This window comes from Convolutriloba macropyga, chromosome 8, assembly GCF_964194025.1.
Source record: "Convolutriloba macropyga chromosome 8, txConMacr16.3, whole genome shotgun sequence".
NCBI classification, from domain to species: domain Eukaryota; kingdom Metazoa; phylum Xenacoelomorpha; order Acoela; family Convolutidae; genus Convolutriloba; species Convolutriloba macropyga.
This window is the reverse complement of record NC_134475.1, coordinates 27,138,557-27,159,269: the sequence shown is the minus strand read 5'-3', so window position 1 is coordinate 27,159,269 and position 20,713 is coordinate 27,138,557. Positions and strand designations below refer to the sequence as shown.

General features: G+C 34.2%; 1 protein-coding gene across 1 annotated transcript in view; it reads left to right on the top strand.

Moving 5' to 3' along the window:
* Positions 1–382: 382 nt before the first annotated feature.
* LOC142345007 (uncharacterized) overlaps positions 383–20,713 on the top strand; it is an 80,009-nt gene continuing 59,678 nt past the window's right edge. Inside the window, exons 1-3 of the mRNA XM_075397090.1 lie at positions 383–503; positions 13,470–13,672; positions 19,666–19,799. Of these exons, the coding sequence (XP_075253205.1) occupies positions 383–503; positions 13,470–13,672; positions 19,666–19,799 (458 nt within the window). The remainder of the gene's footprint in view (positions 504–13,469; positions 13,673–19,665; positions 19,800–20,713) is intronic.

Sequence of the window (20,713 nt, the reverse complement as noted above, 5' to 3'; positions counted from 1 at the left end):
CTAATTCGGTCTAGTCCTTGCCAATAAAAACTTGAAAGACATCTCCAGCCGTTTTGTAAGATGCGTACGACACGTAATACATTATTTACAATCGGATGTCGTAAAACGGGGAAAATAATTTCTTTCATGTTTTCTTTTTATACGATAGGAAAAGGATAAATCTTACGTCGACTTAAATTTCCCATTAAATTTGGAGTACTTTTCCGTGGTTTCATAAATGGTTTTTCTAATTATTGTCGCACTATCTCAATTACTTTTTAGACAATCTTGGGTGTGTGGTAGTGACATCTTCCCCTTGAAATACTCGATAACTTACTCAGAGGACGAAGTGACATTTGAAGGTCAATTTGTGAGAGAGATCAGATTGGCAGTGAGTACTAGAATGTGTGGTGTGTTGTGTCTGCAGAAGTCATACTGCAAGTCTTTCAACTTTCACAGAAAACTGGGAGAGTGCCGGTTTCTTGTCACAGATTCTCGACTGCTGCAACGCCCAAATGATTTAGGTACGGCGTTCTTATTATTATAAGACTGAAAAAGTTCGGAGAGCTTGATGAGCTTCCCTGAGTGATTCTGGAATCTGCATCACCCAAAAATACGCCCCAGGTTTAGACCTCGACTGATGAAAAGTACTTTATAGGTGGGGGGGGAGAGGGGGGTCCAATATTGGCTATAATTACACTGTCCAGCACAAAGTAGAGGTAAAGTCTTTTCATCGGTCGAGCACGATCCTTTTATTAAATCGAGGAAATGATAGTTTTAGTATTTTTAATTATTTTTTTGCATTTTCTGCCAGAGACCTCAGGAGAAATTTAATTCTTGAGATAAGTTAGTTGTCGCAAGTAGGCTATATTGATTACAAAATGCTGAAGCACTTGATAATTATAACAGCAGAGTTCATTGATTAGTTGAAACTTCTTGAAAGCTAGAATTTTAGAAAGGGCCATGTCCGCTAGTTTTGTTATATGCAACAGCAGACTCAAAAAGAACATTTTAAGAAGTCCCGCGTAAAAACAATTTTTAGGGTCCTGCTTAGAAATGTTGGGTCGAGCCATATCCAGTATTGCTATTGTGTCAAGCTAGAGTCAAGCAGCAATAATTTGGGTCAGAGCAAAGTCAAACAATAAAAAAACATAGCAGGACAAGTCCTGAAATACAATTCAAAGGACTGAATGAAAAATTTAGAAGTACTGTACCAGACCAGCAGATCAATTGGAAAAAGCCAACCAAAACACAAACAAAATACTCTCAAAAAATTGAGAAACTGAAACAATCAAACAAACTAAACAAGCTTTTAAAAGCAAAACTTGATCCCTTTAAGTATACCTCTTTCTAAATTATTTCTGATATATAAGTTCAAGACCAATTTATGTTTCTGAAATTGGTCTAATATTATATCTGCATGACCTGAAAAAAATAATTGGACCTTGAAATTCGATTAACACGAAAATCACCAATTTTTTTTTTAAAAATGAAATCAAATGCAAATTTTAAATACTGCTGAAAATCATCGTGATACTAATATCCTCAGAATTTTTGCGTTTCTGGAGGCTAAGCTTTAACCCAATTCCAAGCCCTAAAAAATTCATTGGCTCAAAGATCGATAGGCAATAATTTTTAGAAAAAATTTCAAATTTCAAAAATAAAAGAAATTCGTCCTATTGAAATGTTGAAAGCCATTCAATTACCCACAAGCAACTATTTAATAACATACTGTCAAATCCTGGATGAGGCTACCTGGCTACTGAGACAAAAAAACTGTATAAAAGACAAATGTTTTAAAAAAAATTCTAAAACTCGAAATGTTAAGTTGTTGAAAACAAATCCATTGAAACCAGCAGGCATGCAGTAATCTTTTATCAGACCGTGGAATAGTTTTTCTGTCAATTGAGAATGGATTAATATCAAAAATTGATAAAAACTTTAGGAAACCTTAAAAAAAGCCCGTTTTATAAAAAAAAATGCCAAAATTTGAGAAATTAAAATCTTGAAAGCCAATCCATTATTACCAGAAGCTCTAATTTCAAACCTCAAGGAGACTATGAATTGAAGCTGAGACTAATCAAACACAAAAACTTATAAAAAATCACAGAAATCATAAAAAAAATGCACCATTTTGAGCCCAAGAACTACTAAAAATGACCTTTTAACCTTAATATAAGGCCATCGCAGCAGCTGCACCAATCTAAGCAATTGAAAGACTACTAAAGCCCACTTTTGCCTCTAATGAAACTTCATGCCCTTGCTTTTATCTGTTTATTCTTTTTTGAAAGATCGAAGTCATTGAAAAATGTGTGGACACATTTTAAAAAAAACATAGCCGGAAGAATTCCGGAAACGGCTAGAAGTGGAAATCTATTTCAACGCCATCCAACTACTCATCAGACACAATTTTCTTCTACCAATTTTTGATTTTCTACAAACAAAACCATAAAACAAAGTAAAAACAAGCAAATCAAATCTGTTAAAATATGATTGTTAAAAAAAATTGATAAAATTTTGTCATAAATTGAGATCCCGAAATAACTATCTCTGCCAAAATTACTCCATCAAAACAACTACTGAAACCACTTATGTAAAATTTTTTAAAATACTAGCAGCCAAGATATGAAAAAAAAATGCTCTTCATAACAACCAGCACTAAAAAACTGGAAAAAGTTAATAAATTTTTTCAATATTACAACAGCATATAAATCCAAAGAAAATTTTCTTTCAGCGAATAGGGTATCCAGATGCTCACAAAACGACAAGCAAGTCATAATCGGCTATGAAACTGATCAAAAAACAGAACAAAAACCAAAAATCTTTGAAAAATTAGGAAAAATAGTTCCAGTTTTTGACATTTTTTGTCATATTTCTCCTTCTTCATCTTCTCTCTAAAAAAATGTTTCATATCCACAAAACTGTAACCAATTGTTATCTAAAAATTGATCAATTAGAAGGTGTCTTTTTGATACACATTTGAGCCAGTGTAACAAAACAATCGTCAAAAAAACGCAAATATTAGCCTGAATCAGCAAAATTCATGAAAAAGATACACTCAGAATTAGCATAAAATTCATTTAAATTTCCAGAAACCTTCAAAACACTACCAAAAGCAGCCTAAAATTAAATTAAAATCATAACCACACCTCTTAACAAAAAAATGATAAAAAACTGCTTCAAAATGACGCACGTGAAAATATTTCGCTCGTTACAGAATTTTTTTCACACCTCAAGTTCTCGGTCTATAGGAACCAGCGATATGAACAAAAAACCACTCTTTTTTCGCTCCACTCTTCAATTTGTTCAGCATTTTTTCACGTGTTTCATTTCCCGCTTCAAAAATCACTCAATAAAATTGATTTAAAAAAAGCATTTCTCCAATACTCCTCTTCGAGTCGTAAAAAACACAGCGCCCCAATACAATTCAATTTTTTCGAATTGTAAAAAAATCGCGGCCAGCTAATTTTTAGATGGCCACTAAGGTCGAGCTAAAATATTTTATTGAATAACTTCGTCGTAAGATTTTGCAAGAATATAAAAGATCTGATCTGATCAGAAACAAAAAAAAAACGCAAACCGATTGGCCCCAAAAGGTGACTAAATGTTGAGTGAAATTTTTCGTTTTACAAAAAGCGAAAAGCCTACTTAAAAAACTAGAATTTGCTACGCTTAACAATAGCGCTAATGTTGCAACCCCAAAATGCCCTTTCAACGATGCAGCGACCATAATTTCAATTTACAAGGCTGTGTTTAAAGAATTTTAATGAAAACTGATATAGTTGATTGGCATCATCTATCGAACCTTGCCTATAATGTCCAAAGCAATGTTCAAAGACTGTCCGAGAACTGTTATTTGAGAACTTTAATCGGTCTACAGTTTATATGAGAAAAACGTTATAATTAAAATGAAAAAGTTTGCATTATTTTAGTCTTTGAAATTAAAACATTGCCAACTGACTACATTTTCTCCAAAGCGATTTCTACTTTTGTGTAGTTGCCTCAGGAAATTCTAGAGAACATTAATTTAAAAATAGGACTTTTATTTTCCCGGTGGCAAGTCTAAAAATTGCTTAAAACATGTGGGACTTGCGGTGAATTTGGTGAGATGTAAGAATTAGGATTTTAAGCGTTGATTGCAGTAAATGCGGTGGAAATAAGAATTCACAGCTAAGAATCACAAATCTTACAAAAATTTAACGCTAAGTTTACCAAATATCTTCACCTCGGAAAATAATGCGAAAAAAGACGGAAGAATAAAGGTGAATGCTTTGAGAGTGGTGATTAAAAAAGATTTTTTACAATATTTTCTGCATGAAGATATTTGGTAAACTTAGCGTTGAAATTTTGTAAGATATGCGATTCTTAGCCGTGAATTCTTTTTCCAACGAATTTACTGCATTAAACGCTAAAAACCCCAATTCTTACATCTTTTCACCAAATTCACAACAATTCCCACATTTTTTAAAGCAATTTTTAGAGTTGACACAGCGACCTGGGAAAATAGCCGTCATTTTTTCATACTATTGTTTTCTAGATTTTCCTGAGACAACTTTACAAAAGTAGGAACCCATGATTTGGAAAAAATGTAGTCAGTTGGCAAATCACCGCTAAAAAAAATCACCGCTAAGAACTTTAAATATCAGAAATTCACAGCTGAAATCATCGCTTTTTATGAAACTATGTAGGATTTGAAATGAATTTTTGGTGTAGCTTCTCTAGAAAAAAAGTTAGATTCTCGTCTGTTTTTAGTTGCATGTAAGCAAATAATAACTTTCAAACATCGTGGATTATAATCGGAACAAGAAATTATTCGAATCAATTCGAACTCTAGTCAAAGATTTTATATGTATGGAAATCACTCTAGGAAAAATTTATATTTTCATCGGTGGAAGCCATGGAGGAAAATTTCAACCCTAAAAACAGCACACCTTGCGTTAATTCATCAGTAAAAATCATTCAAATTTGCGTATTTTAGTGGTGAAAGTTTTATTTCCATTGCTTCCTGTGGTTGACGAGTTGCGAGGATGGACCACGTGTACGGTGGTGTAAGTCTTTTTTGTAAGGATTTCGGTGAATTCGGTGAAAACAAAATTTTTAACACTAAAAACAGCAAATCTTACGAAAATTCACCGCTAAAAAAGTCATCACGAAAAAGTCACCAATTTCACAGAGTTTATCGCAAAAATATGCCGGTGCTTTATGTTGATTTCTTCACTGCTCTTCACTGCAATTATTACAATGTATTTTAAAACCTCGACCCGGATGATATATTGATACCGTGGCACTCTGAACCTGTCACAGGGTTTTTTTAAGATAAATTGCGAGCAAAACGGGCATCAATGCGCTAGATTAGCTAAGTTTTTGTCATTCTAATATCATGTTGCATTGCGTTTTCGGAAAAGTTTAACTTGTCAATTTTAAAAACGATATGATGAGCACTTGTTAATTTGTTTTTTTTGAGCTGTTTAAATTGAAAAGCTAATTGAAGTTCACAGACGAAAAAAAATGAAATTTCTTTCTGTCTATGTTCTTCAATCAGTTCATGCCTATGCTTCGGCTTCAAGTTAACAAAAAGGAAGTACCAAATGTACAGCCAAAAATGGCTTGTGCAGTAGGTGCAGCTTATGAAATCAAAAGCTCTTTCCAGTTCAGACGAGAATTGAACTTTTGAATGCACCTATTTTAGTCGTTTCCACTATAGTGCTGTCCTATTGAGTGGCAAAAAGCGTTCTCTTCTAATTTCACTTGAAAAACATTGAACTCAACAAAAAAAATTACGACACATCCGTTTCTAAACCTTTTGAGGATTAAAGAAACCATTTATTAGCGCAAAGTTTAACCGAACTGAGCTAAAGTTTTCATAAGTTTAGTGGTTCCTACAGTGCAGTAGCAAAAAACATGAACAAATTTGTTTGAGTTGGACGTCAAACACAAATCACATTACGTAAGAACTCTTTTTTGTCTGAGTTCTAGAAACTTGGAATGACGTTATCAAATCTAATCCATTTTGTATTAATCTTAAGTTTCAAACTCTGAAAAAAATGAGGGCCAGTTTTAAGAGCAATTTCAAATTTCTCATAATTTTTGTTATGGGAGCCTATCATGGAGAGAATTCAAATTCAATTAATATTGATAAAATTGATTGCTTTTTTCTACAACTTAAAGAACTTAAATTGTATATTTATGCAACAATTCTATTGGCACTGTAATTATATCGGTCTTTGGGTTTCAAGAATTCTTTTTCTTGTGACAAGATACTGGTCGTGACAAATTTTTTTCAATGATTTAAAATGTTTTTCAATCTAACTATATACAGTATTAAAGACTGTGTATTTTGAATAATGCAAAAAAGATGGAAGAATAAAGGTGAATGCTTTGAGAGCGGTGATTAAAAAATATTTTTTACAATATTTTCTGCATGAAGATATTTGGTAAACTTAGCGTTGAAATTTTGTAAGATATGCGATTCTTAGCCGTGAATTCTTTTTCCAACGAATTTACTGCATTAAACGCTAAAAACCCCAATTCTTACATCTTTTCACAAAATTCACAACAATTCCCACATTTTTTAAAGCAATTTTTAGCGTTGACACAGCGACCTGGGTAAATAGCCGTCATTTTTTCATACTATTGTTTTCTAGATTTTCCTGAGACAACTTTACATAAGTAGGAACCCATGATTTGGAAAAAATGTAGTCAGGTGGCAAATCACCCCTAAAAAAATCACCGCTAAGAACTTTAAATATCAGAAATTCACAGCTGAAATCATCGCTTTTTATGAAACTATGTAGGATTTGAAATGAATTTTTGGTGTAGCTTCTCTAGAAAAAAAGTTAGATTCTCATCTGTTGTTAATTGCATGTAAGAAAATAATAACTTTCAAATATCGTGGATTATAATTGGAACAAAAAATTATTCGAATCAATTCGAACTCTAGTCAAAGATTTTATATGTATGGAAATCACTCTAGGAAAAATTTATATTTTGATCGGCGGAAGCCGTGGGGGAAAAATTCAACCCTAAAAACAGCACACCTTGCGTTAATTCATCAGTAAAAATCACTCAATTTTACGTATTTTAGTGGTGAAAATTTTAATTTCCCTTGTTTCCTGTGGTTGACATGCACGAGTTGCGAGGATGGACCACGTGTACGGTGGTGTAAGTCTTCTTTGTAAGGATTTCAGTGAATTCGGTGATACAAAATTTTTACCACTGAAAACGGCAAATCTTACGAAAATTCACCGCTAAAAAAGTCACCACGAAAAAGTCACCAATTTCACGGCGTTTATCGCAAAAATATGCGGGTGCTTTGGGTTGATTTCTTCACTGCTCTTCACTGCAATTATTACAATGTATTTTGGACAAAACCTCGACCCGGATGATATATTGATATCGTGGCACTCTAAACCTGTCACAGGGTTTTTTTTAAGATAAATTGCGAGCAAAACGGGCATCAATGCGCCAGATTAGCTAAATTTTTTTCATCTAATATCATGTTGCATTGCGTTTTCGGAAAAGTTTAACTTGTCAGTTTTAAAAATGATATGATGAGCACTTGTTAATTTGTTCTTTTGAGCTGTTTAAATTGAAAAGCTAATTGAAGTTCACAGACGAAAAAAATGAAATTTCTTTCTGTGTATGTTCTTCAATCAGTTCATGCCTATGCTTCGGCTTCAAGATAACAAAAAGGAAGTGACAAATGTACAGCCAAAAATGGCTTGTGCAGTAGGTGCAGCTTATGAAATCAAAAGCTCTTTCCAGTTCAGACGAGAATTGAACGTATGAATGCACCTATTTTTAGCCGTTTCCACTATAGTGCTGTCCTATTGAGTGGCAAATAGCGTTCTTTTCTAATTTCACTTGAAAAACATTGAACTGAACAGAAAAAATACGACACATCCGTTTCTAAACCTTTTGAGGATTAAAAAAACCATTTATTAGCGCAAAAATTAAACGAACTAAGCTATAGCTTTCATAAGTTTAGTGGTTCCTACAGTACAGTACCAAAAAACATGAACAAATTTGTTTGAGTTGGACGTCAAACACAAATCACATTACGTAAGAACTCTTTTGTCGTCTGAGTTCTAGAAGCTTGGAATGACGTTATCAAATCTAATCCAATTTGTATTAATCTTAAGTTTCAAACTCTGAATTTCAAGTTTCTCATAATTTTTGTTATGGGAGCCTATCATGGAGAGAATTCAAATTCAATTAATATTGATAAAATTGATTGCTTTTTTCAACAACTTAAAGAACTTAAATTGTATATTTATGCAACAATTCTATTGGCACTGTAATTATATCGGTCTTTGGGTTTCAAGAATTCTTTTTTTGTGACAAGATACTGGTCGTGACAAATTTTTTTCAATGATTTAAAATGTTTTTCAATCTAACTATATACAGTTTTAAAGACTGTGTTTTTATGACTCGAAAAAATGCTTCCTCTATTGAAAATGAGTCTATAAAGGATTATTTTAGGAGATGCCAGCATATGGTCTTGGCATCTCTTAAAATAATAGAGGTTTTAGAAAATTTAGTTGCAAATATTGGATGCAGTACAAAGTTGCAAAAGATAAGATTTCTGATCTTGTAACTAACTTAAAACAAGCATCTTTATTTTTTTGCAACTATTGGATAAATAATTATCAAGTGTTTTAAGCTTGATGCCTTTTCAGGGCGAAGCAACCAAATTTTTCAGATTTTTGTCAGATTGAGCAGATTCAAACAAATCACTGTTTCAAAAAGACAATTTAGGAAAAAAAAGAAGAATTATCCAAATTGTTCAAATGTGATATCTCGCAAGATCTTGCAAGGTTTCTGCAAGATCAGATAAAATACTACCGTGAGTTCTTGAAAGTGGTGATCTTCAAAATGTTTTGGGTACATGTCAACTAGAGATGACTTATGTTTATTACCATATTTAATTATATGAAAACTTACTTTCTAATATAGTGCGATAGTTGAGGCGAGCTAGCCGAGACGCAAGGTGTGTGATTCATAAACAAATTATTGATAGTTTGATATCGTTCCTCTGTGAAGTTCACTGTTTTGGGATCCGGTATCATTTAACCATAGCTCGAGGATAATCACAGCTTGACTTTGAGGAAAAAACTCAAGGCAGTTTAGCTGCAGTTACACAAAAACAAAATTTGTAATTGATAATATAGGTTTAAAAATTTGCTGTAAAAACAGGAAGAAAAAAAATTATTTAAATTTTCTTTGAAAATCTGAAGGAAACTGGTTTTCATAGTAAATGAAATTCTATGAAATTTATTCCAATTGCTTTCTTCTGCGAAATTTGAAACAAACTTTTTTTTTGTTTCCCTCCATCATTTTTTTACGAAACGCGGCGACCTTGTTTTGTTTTGCCGGAAAAAAACACTTTTTGGTAGTAGCGCCCATAGAGTCTTTCAATGGGGCATACAACTTTATCTCCAAAACAGCCCCAATTAGTTTAAAAATTGTTTTAGTGAATTGTTTTTGTCAACAAGTGATGATCCAAGGTAAAAAGTAAACTTTCTCAATAGCCATGATGTGGATAAGTGATAATCTTTAATTAGTCTGTTTGGTTCTTTTCTGTTATGGTCCCTTGCGTCGATTGCTTCACCATTTAAAACCGTCACAGCATGTTTTTCGCATCTCATACACTAACATTTTCAATCAGGTCATAATCTGATGAGGATAATAATGACGCAGCGAATTTTATAAATTAAAGCTTTTACCCTAATGAACTTTTGCATATAACGTAATCACGCAAAACACAATGCGTGGTTTTATTATTTTTGTTTCTCATCTTACATTTGAGTGACAGTTGAGTATTTTATTTTGAAAACTGAAATAAAAGCTGTCCTGTTTGCAGTTAATGCGACCAAAAAATTGATTTGTCTCTATATACCAAAAACAGAGTCGTTTTTGTGTTGAGGCTGCACAAGAATCTCAGTGGAACCTAATCTTCACACCATTTTTCTCGAGTTTTACGTCCTCCTGGTTCCCACTAACTAAAAGTGACTAATGATCTTGTCGAAACTATTAGTTCGATTAGTTGCTCGACTGCTTAAAGGACTGTAACATTAAGTTTGATTGAAGTAAAGACAATCCTAAGTGATAATTTAAATTCAATCGCGTACTGAAGTTTTCAAGGTTTTATTTGGTGATAGCAATGTTTTAAGAACTATTTGTAAGAAAGCTCAACTATCTGAAAAGTTTTGCAGATTCTATTACCTATCAAAACCTAACAACAAAAAACTAAAATTGATTAGGAATCAAATTGAAGTCAAACTGAGAGCCAACTGCTCTTTGAAACAGCTTCTAATGGTTCTAAACCTTATATGGTTGCGTTATTTAAACAATTCGCTTAAAGTAATCAATAATACATTTATCATTTATAACATAAATATCACTCTTTCTGATTGGTTAATCAAATAGAGTGATTTAGACCAATATTTACATCTGCTTTTGATTGGCTCAAGCAAAGCTGATACATATGTTACACTAAAGGCCTCAATTGTATGGTATTTGATGATAAATGAAGGACTATTAGATCACCTAGAAAACATATTTAAAACTTAGCTATGATTAGACAATATATGAAAAAAGGTTGTTCGCACTATTTAAAAGCTAAAAGTGCTAATATCCACACTTTTGGATATTTTGCAAAAAAAATCGTTGGGTCCACGGATGGTTTATTGGTTACCCTAACCAAGCGCTGAGGATTTGGTTGCTCAAGGTTTTCCTTCCCAATTTGTTTATGTTGTACTGGGGGGAAACAGAGTAGAGCGGTCTCCTCAATCCTCACTGACTTATGTGAGAAATCAGGTTTTATGCAGTAAATTACTCATCAATTATGATTGCATTAATGTCTCACCAATTGAGACGTTGTTTAAAACAGCCATACCGTGCCAAAAACAGTAACAAATTCTTGTGCAATTGCTCAATCTAAATATACGTTTTGCAATGTAAGGTTATTCCTCAATGTCCTCAAATCTCAATATTGCCATCTTTTTCCCCGTTGTGTCACTTTTCTTTAATTTGAGGGCAGAATTTAATTGACAGAAGAAAAATTGAAAAATTTAACAGAAACCGTAGAAATCACATTTGACATTGTATGATGAAAGCAGGGATATCCGAAAATCTCAGCAGAACACATTTTACTCCTGTTTTACACAGAGTCCTGGATCTGTCGACCAGAAAAAAGCCAGCTCTTACTCAAATTCGAATAGACAAAAATGAAGAGATTACAGAAGTACTATGGACCAAACTCATAGTGAGAGGTCGCGTTTTTATGGGAACTCCTGCACGATAAGAATTTTTGCTATTACTTTTTTTGGAAAAATGGTTGGTTTTGAAAGAGTTTTTAGAAAAATACCACTCATCGTTTTATGTCTTGAAAAAGTGCTTTTCAATGGAACCAAAGTTATTCAAATGGAAATATACCTGGTATATAATTTGCCTATGTATGGGAACACCCAGATTTGTTGGAACAGGTTGCCTAGGCAAAAACTTTGGTTTTCATACGGTTTTTTATACATTTAGATTATGTCTTTTTGTTAAAAAAAAGTGTTTTTCAATCGGGTCATGGAGTTTTTCAAATCAAACCAACTGTAGATTGTCAGTAAAATTTTTTGTCAATTTTGAGGAAGAGGATTTCTGGCGCATCGATTGATGTTGTCAAAAACCAACCTTTTTGCTGGCTTAATTAACAAATCTGAAAGAAGGGTATAATAAATCTGGTAAAAAAAATATTAATAAATTTTGCCGAAAACCGCATTTTTCATAATTGTTGATTTGACAACTGAATGTAATGAAGCTGACATTTAGTTAGCGGAAATTCTTGGTTTTGAATCAATTGGTTGGATAGCGCTGAAAACAAAAATTTTCACCTCAAAACTTCCACTTCTGTTAGCCATGAAAGCTTTGATTTTTTATAAACATTACGGTTACTTTTGCGTTAATTTCTTGTAAGAATTGTGATCCTCAGCAATAAGTACTATTTCACCGCTTTCTTCTCGTAGCGGTGATTCTTTTAAACCACTTCCAGGAGAATGTGGTGAAAAAAATCATGGCAAAGAACCACAATTCTTACAAAAATTTAGCACTAAGTTCTCCTCAAACCTTACAAAATTCAACGATTTCGTAGCATTAATGGCTAAAAGATTCGGGCTCTTTACAGTGATTTTTCACCGCTCTTCGCCGCACTTACATTACTTTTTCGACAAATCCTCGACCCGAGATTGAATGAACAAAAGAATCCAAGGACTTGTAATAGCCTTTTGAAATCAGAAATTGACTAACTGATATTCAAATTGAACCACGACTAACACAAACCAGGAGTAATATTAATTAGTATTAATATAAAGATACGCTATGGTCCCAAAAAGCTACGTACAGCGTCATTTGTGCTTCTAAAGCATGATTCGTGCCGCATAAATATGATTTGCGCTCAGGCGTGAAAAAAGGTGTGAAGTTTAGAAGTTGCCTAGTCATTACGCTACGAGATGTCGCATATTCATGGACAAAAATACAAAATCAACTCAACGTGGCATCAAGATCTAGTGCACAGTATGAACACAAACGTAACTTAAATAATAATTTCGAGGCCCAAAAATTGAGCGGAACGCCCACAAAATTGACAAAAATAAAAAAAAATAACTATCGATGTTTTGAAAGATCCCAAATCCTCACTGATGAGCATTAGAAAGACTCATAACGCTTTATCTTCCTAGGATACAATTTTCAGAGGTTCAGTTAGGCGAAATCCTGAAAATTTCGGTGTTTTTTAAGAAATGCTGCAAAAAAGTCAGTGTGAAGAAGAAAAAGCAGGTGTTTTCGTTCAAAATGGTGTATCAATATGGTCAATAACCTCTTTTTTTCTTGCTGGCAGAATGTTGTTTCTTTTGGTGAATAAAAGGTGCGCATATCCAGGTACGGAATTGTTCGAGTTTTTTGAAGAAATGCAACAAGATTTCTTGAACACAAAAAAAATTGAGTGGGACAAACAATCAATTATGTTTTGGGGTTACAATACGGTCAGATGGACAGAAACAACTTGTTAAACTTGAGTGTCTAAACAAGCTAAACGCTGCTGGTTATTTGGAAATGCCGGTCGTTTGGAAATGTAGAAAATTTTGCTTTTTCTGGACATTTTTTTCAACAAGATAATGCTCCTGTGCATAAAACGAAGATTATCGGCAATTTTTTCCAAGAGAAGAAGTGGAAAATATTGGAATGGCCACCATACAGTCCAGATCTGAATGCCTCTGAACAATTATGGGCGATTTTGAAGCTGCAATTACCAAAACACTGTATGAGAACTATGCAAACATTCTGCTAGACGTTAAAAAAGCTAAATGTGTAATGACGCGTTATTAGAGAACCAATTCGAATTCAAAATGTTATATTATTTTGTGTTTATAATGTTTTTTTTAAACCTTCAGGTGTACGTAGATTTTTGGTACCATAATCAAAAAGATAACACTCATCTTAAACAGGTACCTCTACCAGATCTCCAGGACAAGACTGGGTGCACGGGGAGGTGTCCCCTAGTACAAGAGGGTGTGGTCTGGATGAATTGACAGTGACAGACTGTGTATGGGTCATACAGCATACTACTCAGGGTGTGAACAATGTGACATCACTATGGCAACTACCGAACAAGGGAAATCTAGAGTACCCTGTAGCAATAATGTGGCAGGTGAGTTGGAGAACCGACACCAACAATTTTTCCTGTTCTTAATGCTATTGAGGCATAGTCAGATTTTGGTGTATAGCGCTATAATATTCACAATTGTTGGGGGAAAATGAGAAATTGATGAAGTTCGTAACCAAGGACCCCGTACCCGATTTGCATAGAACCCAGGCAGAAGTCCAAAACTCGATATTTTCTTATCAAAGAAAATTACACGGCCTGGAAAAAACGAATGAAAACGAAGTCTGGACAGAGATAACTTCAATAAGTGGTACAGCCAGGAAGCTACGGAACATCAACCACTCATATAAAAAATTTTTTGTTTCCTAATAAAAAATAATAATATTTTGCCAGCACTTGTACACTCTAAAAAACGTGCAGATAAATTTGCCTAAAAATTCAGGTAAATTTACCTGAACAGTGCATGTATTTAGGTGTTCCTGTACACTACCTGCACGGTACCGGCACGTAACTGCTAATACAGGTAATTTTACCTGAAATGTGCATGATGTCCGCCTGCACAATTTAGCTGCAATTTACCTGAAACTTCCGGTAACTTTACATGCACAATTTACCTTAAATTTTCAGGTAATTGTGAGTGTATTATTAAGGTAAATTACCTGAAAATTTAAGGCAAATTGTGCAGGAAAGTTGCAAAAACTTTGGACTGTTTAGGTAAATTGCAGGCAAAATGTGCATGGGGACTGCATGCACATTTCAAGTAAAATTACCTGCATTTGCAGGTACGTACAGGTATCGTGCAGGTAGTGTGCAGGAACTCCAAAACACATGCACAGTTCAGGTAAATTTACCTGCATTTTTGTCACAGGAGAAACTGTGTTTGAGCAAAAAACGATGCAAATTTTGTCTTAGCTTTTGCATGGGCCTCTTGAGCTTCCCTGACACACAGAGACGGTGCATTGATCTCCAGAGGAAGTTCACCAGACTCTAGCAGTCAAGGGAAAAAAGAGACCCGAAAACTGCAGGGGGATTTTATGAAAGTGTTATAAAAGTAGTTTAAAATAAATTTTAATTCTTTGGATCACTTCTTTCCATCTTTGACAAAATCATAGTGAAGCTTTATGGAATCGTTTTTCATGTCAAGAAAGACAAACTACGAAGTATTATTTTCAAACTCAATTTTCCTGGAAAAGTTTTGCATCAAATTTTTGCATCAAAATCACAAAAATGCAGGTAATTTGCCTGAATAATGTGCAGAAAATCAATTCCAGGGAAAATTGTGCAGGTAAATTTTATCTGCACAAGGCCTTACCTGCACACTGTTCAGGCAAATTTACCTCTACAATATTTTGTGTCTATAAGTAGATCAGTTGGAAACTGTTGGTTTACATATCAAACTCGGGTCAAGACTGCTTTAAAAAAATAAGCTAATATTAGCGGTGGCGAACAGTGACAAAAGAAATTTAACTGCAAAATCCTTTCACACTTTAGCAGTGAACGCGGTGATAGCGTAGAATTTTCGTAAGATTAGCGTTGTAGGTAGGAACCTTTGACCTCATTTTCAGCAGTTTCGTTTTCTACCACTAATCTACCTGTCAATTACTGTATTTTAGCTTTTTTTTGTATTTAAATCAGATTCACTGCATGATATAGCAAACCATATGCGGTGTTTTTTTGTACTGTTAGAGGTTTTTAGCGCGAAGTTTCTATTTTCATCGCATACAGTGCAAATTTTGAATCATTTCAAAATAAAAGTTCTGTGAGGAGATTTTGTACGCTTAGCGGTGAATTTTGCCGATAGTTGAGGTGAATAAAATAAAATAGTTTTTCGTCACAAAAAATTTTTGTCACCGCATATAGAGCAATCTTAAATTTTTGATCAATTTCACATCAAATATTAAATTGGCAAAAAAAGTCACAAGTAGGTCCCTGAAATTTGAGCTTGATCAAATGTCATGTTGGTCAGAGAACTCAACTTGGTTAATTTCCTTTAATTGACAAAATGAGGTAAATCTATTAAAAGCTTGGACAACAATCGAGCGCCTGCATCCTTATTTTAAATGCACGTTTTTATAAGCTGCAAAATACCCTACTGATATCCATCTCTATTTTAACTATTTGAATTTATTTATAACCAGCGTATTAAAGACAATATTTTTTTCCAAAGTTCTCAAACATGCTTAAATAAACCCGTTCAAACATAATGAAAAACTGTCGTCGCATATAAGTACGACCGGCAATTGCGAAGCTTTTTGAAAGACCTACTATCAATATGTTATTACAGTTTTTTAAAAACAAACTGATCTTTTGAGAAAGAACCAATTTGGCTTTCAATCCAATAAATCTTCTACACACGCGGTACTCCACTTCATTGAAATCATAATGGGCAAATCAACAAAAAAAACAAAGTAGGAACCATTTTCTTAAATCTTGCAAAAGCGTTAATTCAGGAAAAAAGCAGGCTTCGATTTTTCATCGTCATCAATTTTATTTTTAAAGTCTGTCCTTTGCAATAAAACTCAATGCGTTAAACTAAGTGATTTGATTTTGGAAAACATGATCACCAATCACGTTCATCTCTTAGATATAGCTCTAGGGTTCCTGTTTTCTTAAAAAGTTAATGAAGTTTCCTAACAAATTCCTAGGTTAACTCATTAAATCCAATCCAAGCTTCTGTGACCTTGGTGCACAAATCGATGCAGAAATATCTTTTGAAAATCATCTGGTTTTGAATTTCTAAAAAATGGGAAACGCGTTTCGTTAAATTATGCATTTCAAGATTCAGCTGCTAATCTCAAATCAATTGTGTTTTCACATTGGTCAATAGTTGAATTTTCCTGCAGAATTCAATTTCTAAACCACTCAGCGCAAAAATCAAGTTAACTGGAGAACAAAAGTTTGTTTCGAACGCAGGAAGTCATTATCTTCCCTTGAAAGACCGGGTCTTGTCAGCTGAACTCCTGATCTCAAATTAGAGCTGAGCAAAATCTCATACCAATTAACGGTAATTGAGAACATCTCAAAACTTCAAAAAAGTTTGCAATGGCCGATTTATTAAGAAGCGCTTGAGGAAAACCAGCTAAAACACAAAAAATACAAAAAATTGGAGTAAAAAAGCTCTGAAAAAAAAGCGTCGAGACCTGGAATACGTTATCCTCGCAAGTTCGAGCTTTGAACTCTACGCATAATGTTAAACACATTTCAGATGGTTTTAAAACTTTAAATGGAAGTATAGAATACATCTACGAACAGCTTCAGCGTGATAAATATATTTGATTTCCAATGAACAACGCATGGTGATTTTAAATTTGATTTTAGCATATAATTAATTAACTAAATTATTATGTTTTGATCTAGATGTTTCATCCAGAAAATTGACAGGAGAATCGATCATTTTATTTGTTTTTATCTTAACGGTTTCTATACACTTTTTCATTCAGTTTTCCTCAAAATTTCACTCATTTAAAATCTTATACGTCATAAGTTTTGAAATTCAGGGAAACTTGTTGTATATTTTTTTCGTGACATGCTAGACCAGAAATTTTAGACAAGATTTGCAATTTTGAAAGGTGCAAAATACAATTCCCAATGTCGGCACTGTTTTTATTTGGAAAGTAAATAATTGTTTCACAGTAAACTGAATTGAAGTAAAGAATTTAGACGGAAGTTACAATTTATGAAGCTGAAGAAATTTTTTTTAGCAAAAAAAATTTTTTCGAAACAAAACTTGTTTTCAAAATATGATTTTGACGAATTGCATTCTTGAGTAAATGATTCTCTTTTCAGTTTTAGTGGGGCTATTTGGCTGAACTCAAGTTTTCTAGACTCAAAATTACAATTCTATTTAGCTTAAAGTGTTGCCAAATCATTTTTTGCCCGGTAGATTATGACCTCCATGGTTGAGCTTATTATGCAACTCAATCGTTTTGTTACTGCCTTTTTTCTGCATTTCAAATGAACAAGAATAATAGATCAATGGGCGTTGTCTGCGTAGACTTCAGCAATTGACAATACTATACGTTCTAGTAGCCTGAACTTTTCAAACGAAACACGTGTCATGAAAATGAGTAAAAAGACCGCGCAACCGATATAGTTTTTTCCGAGGGAAATGGTTCTTGCTGACATGGTTCTTACTCAGTACTTTCAGTAAGAAATCCACCCAAATCGTCGACTAGTTGGATTTGCTGGATTTCAAGCGGGAACGCGCCGTTTAAGTAGGCCTGTGGTGGAAAAATATTGCATTTTTTTGAAATCAAATCTGGTCAAGGCCATATATTGTCGAGATCGCTGGCATTTGCAAGTGCCAAAGTTTGTTCGGTTGCCATCAGATCTGTGCAATAGTCCATAATGGGAATGGCTGAAATCATCTCCGGAGACGGCGTTGCATCATTGGCACAACCTGTATCACTGTCCAAAATACCATCATTTATATAATTCAACACTTTGTCTCGCTGAACTCTGAATTATTGCAAACTATATTATAATTAAGTTTGAGATCTGTTTGTGATTCGAACAAATTTGTGTTCCAGAACATTGCCTGTTTTTTCAAGGAAAAAACTGAAGTGTCATTTTGGGCAGGATAGTCATAGTTAAGCTCTTAAGAAAAATTTAGCATGAAAAGCAAGAGAGGAAAGCTGTACTGCTCAGAAGAAGAGAGGCACAATTATGCTCAAAGTAAGAACATTAGTTTTTTGTTAATGGTCAAGAACATTTTCGATTTAAAGATAAAACGCAGTCAATAATTAATCGTGCTAACATTAAAGGCAGACGGTGAGCAGTTATAATCAGTTGAACTACATACATTTTTGCTCATGTTAATTCTATAAGCTGAGAAAGAAAAAATCATGCTCCATTGAGTTATCCCAGTTCACCGTTTCCCGGAAATGCCAGCGGGATTCCTGGAAATCTGGCTTATGCTTACTGATCCCGTAATTCCAAGTGGAAAACTTGCCGATTATACCATATGTGTTGCAAACAAGTGTACATACTACTCGAGAACAATTTATTATATTATTATCCCGATTTTTCCCAAATTTTAGCTACGATCTTCTTGGGAAAATTTTTTTGGGGAAAAATGTAGGAGAAGTGGGAAATTTACACTTTAAATATTTAAAACTTATATCATTTTTAAATATTTATCAGCCAGATTGTAAATTTCAAAAAGTGACATGAACATAATTAAAGGCAGAAGAAATAACATAAAGGGAATTCCAATGGCTCATTAATTATTTGCATTGAGTAATAAGTACGGGCACCACTATTGGTTCCTTTGGTTTCATACGATAAAATATTTAGTTTTTGAAAACGAAGTATTATCCGAAGGCGCTTTTTATTTTTCAACAGAATAATGTTTATTAGAACCATTTGGAACCAGAATTTTTAAAATTGAAAAAATATCAACGAAAAATAAAAATTAGGTGTATCTGTAATCTCCAGTTTCATTTGGATTTTTTCAAGTTTCATGCCTGTTTTTCTTTTTATTATTAGACAGTAATGCATTCTCAACCCCGCCTAATATTATGCCTCAAAAATAGAGAATTGTAGGGTTCGGTGAAAAGGATTTTGCCGCAAATAATTCGCATGTCTTTCCATATGCTTGGAAGAAGCAAACCTAAAAGGGTAGGTTATCGAACTATTACGAATTTTCCTATTACGAGTTTTTAAACTGTCAACAAGAGAAAGTTTTTTTTTCTTTGCAGTCGGCAAGTTTAATTCAGGTTTTCAATACTTTTAATTGACTAGTTCGGTTGATGACATCAAAAATCCACCAGGCCGAAAACCGATGACGTAATTGTGACCAATTTGCGCTAAATATCACCTACAGCGTCCAGTTTTGACAACAATTGAGATCTTTGTTCAATCCCAGTTCAAGTAAACAAACATTGACGCCAGGTTTGAGGTTCGAGTTTCGTTACAGTATCGATCCGATATGTAATAAAAATAGAAATTAAAATGCTTTTAATAAGTTGTCAGTCTATCGATGCTATTTTTACTTGTCCTTATTAAAAACTTTTCATATGCTTGTCGTATGCACGTAGGTTTCCAGCCCAGTCACAACGTGTGGGCAATACTCAATAGCTGCGCAGCTGACAGAAGAGCAGCTGGATAATGACGTCAGAGTTCTCAATAATGGCAACCTCACTCCTGGCATTCACTACAAGTTCACTCTCTCGTTAGCAATCACATTTTCTTTTATGCTGAGTTCCCAGGTTTAGGCCCCGACCCAAATTGAGCTATGATCAGACCCACTCGAAAGCACACCCGGGTGTTCCCAGGCCCAAATTATAGGGTCTGGACAGTGGTTCGAGTGCACAATAGTCTGGACCATGGTCTGGGTTCGGTCTGATCAGAGGTCACACCGGTCATTTGATATGCTAAAAGTCGGATTCGATTGAAGAGGATTAGATGTCGACTATTCCGCTCAATAAACATAAGAGATGAGCGGAATGCTACGGATATGAGCCAAATGTGTAAAATTGTTGTGATAAATAAGCAGAACCGAGTGAAATGAAACTTGATCGCATTGATAAAAAAATATACTAAAACATGGTTAATCTTGCCAAGATTCTGTCATGCTACATGACAAGATAACACCAAGATATGTGCAAACTTGTGAGGTCCTTCCATGGGTATCTTGCCAATGTGGAACAAGAATATTTCGCCTATCAAGACCCAAGACCTTGGCAAGATGATCTTGCATGACATGCAAGGTGCATCAAGTTTCGTTTCACTGGGAATTAGCGGAAGAAGAACATATTGAAATGATAACGGAAATGAGCGCAAGAGGCGGGAGGGGGGGGGGGGGGGGGTGGCACGTGAGATCGTTGGAAATGTGTGTTTCTGACATTTTTCCAACAATTTTTCTCGGGATACACTGATTAGCGCGTCCTTAACTTATCCAAATTCCTGAAGTTTGTCCCAATTCCAAATAAAAAGGATAATTGATTTTGATGGGGGACCGCGAAGTCAAATTAACGCTCCCATCCCAGTTGATCAGACCGATCAAAAACGGTCAACATTTTGTGGGAAATAACCGTTTTTGATCGGGTTTGGAGGTTTTTGACCACTAACTTTATAAAATGATCG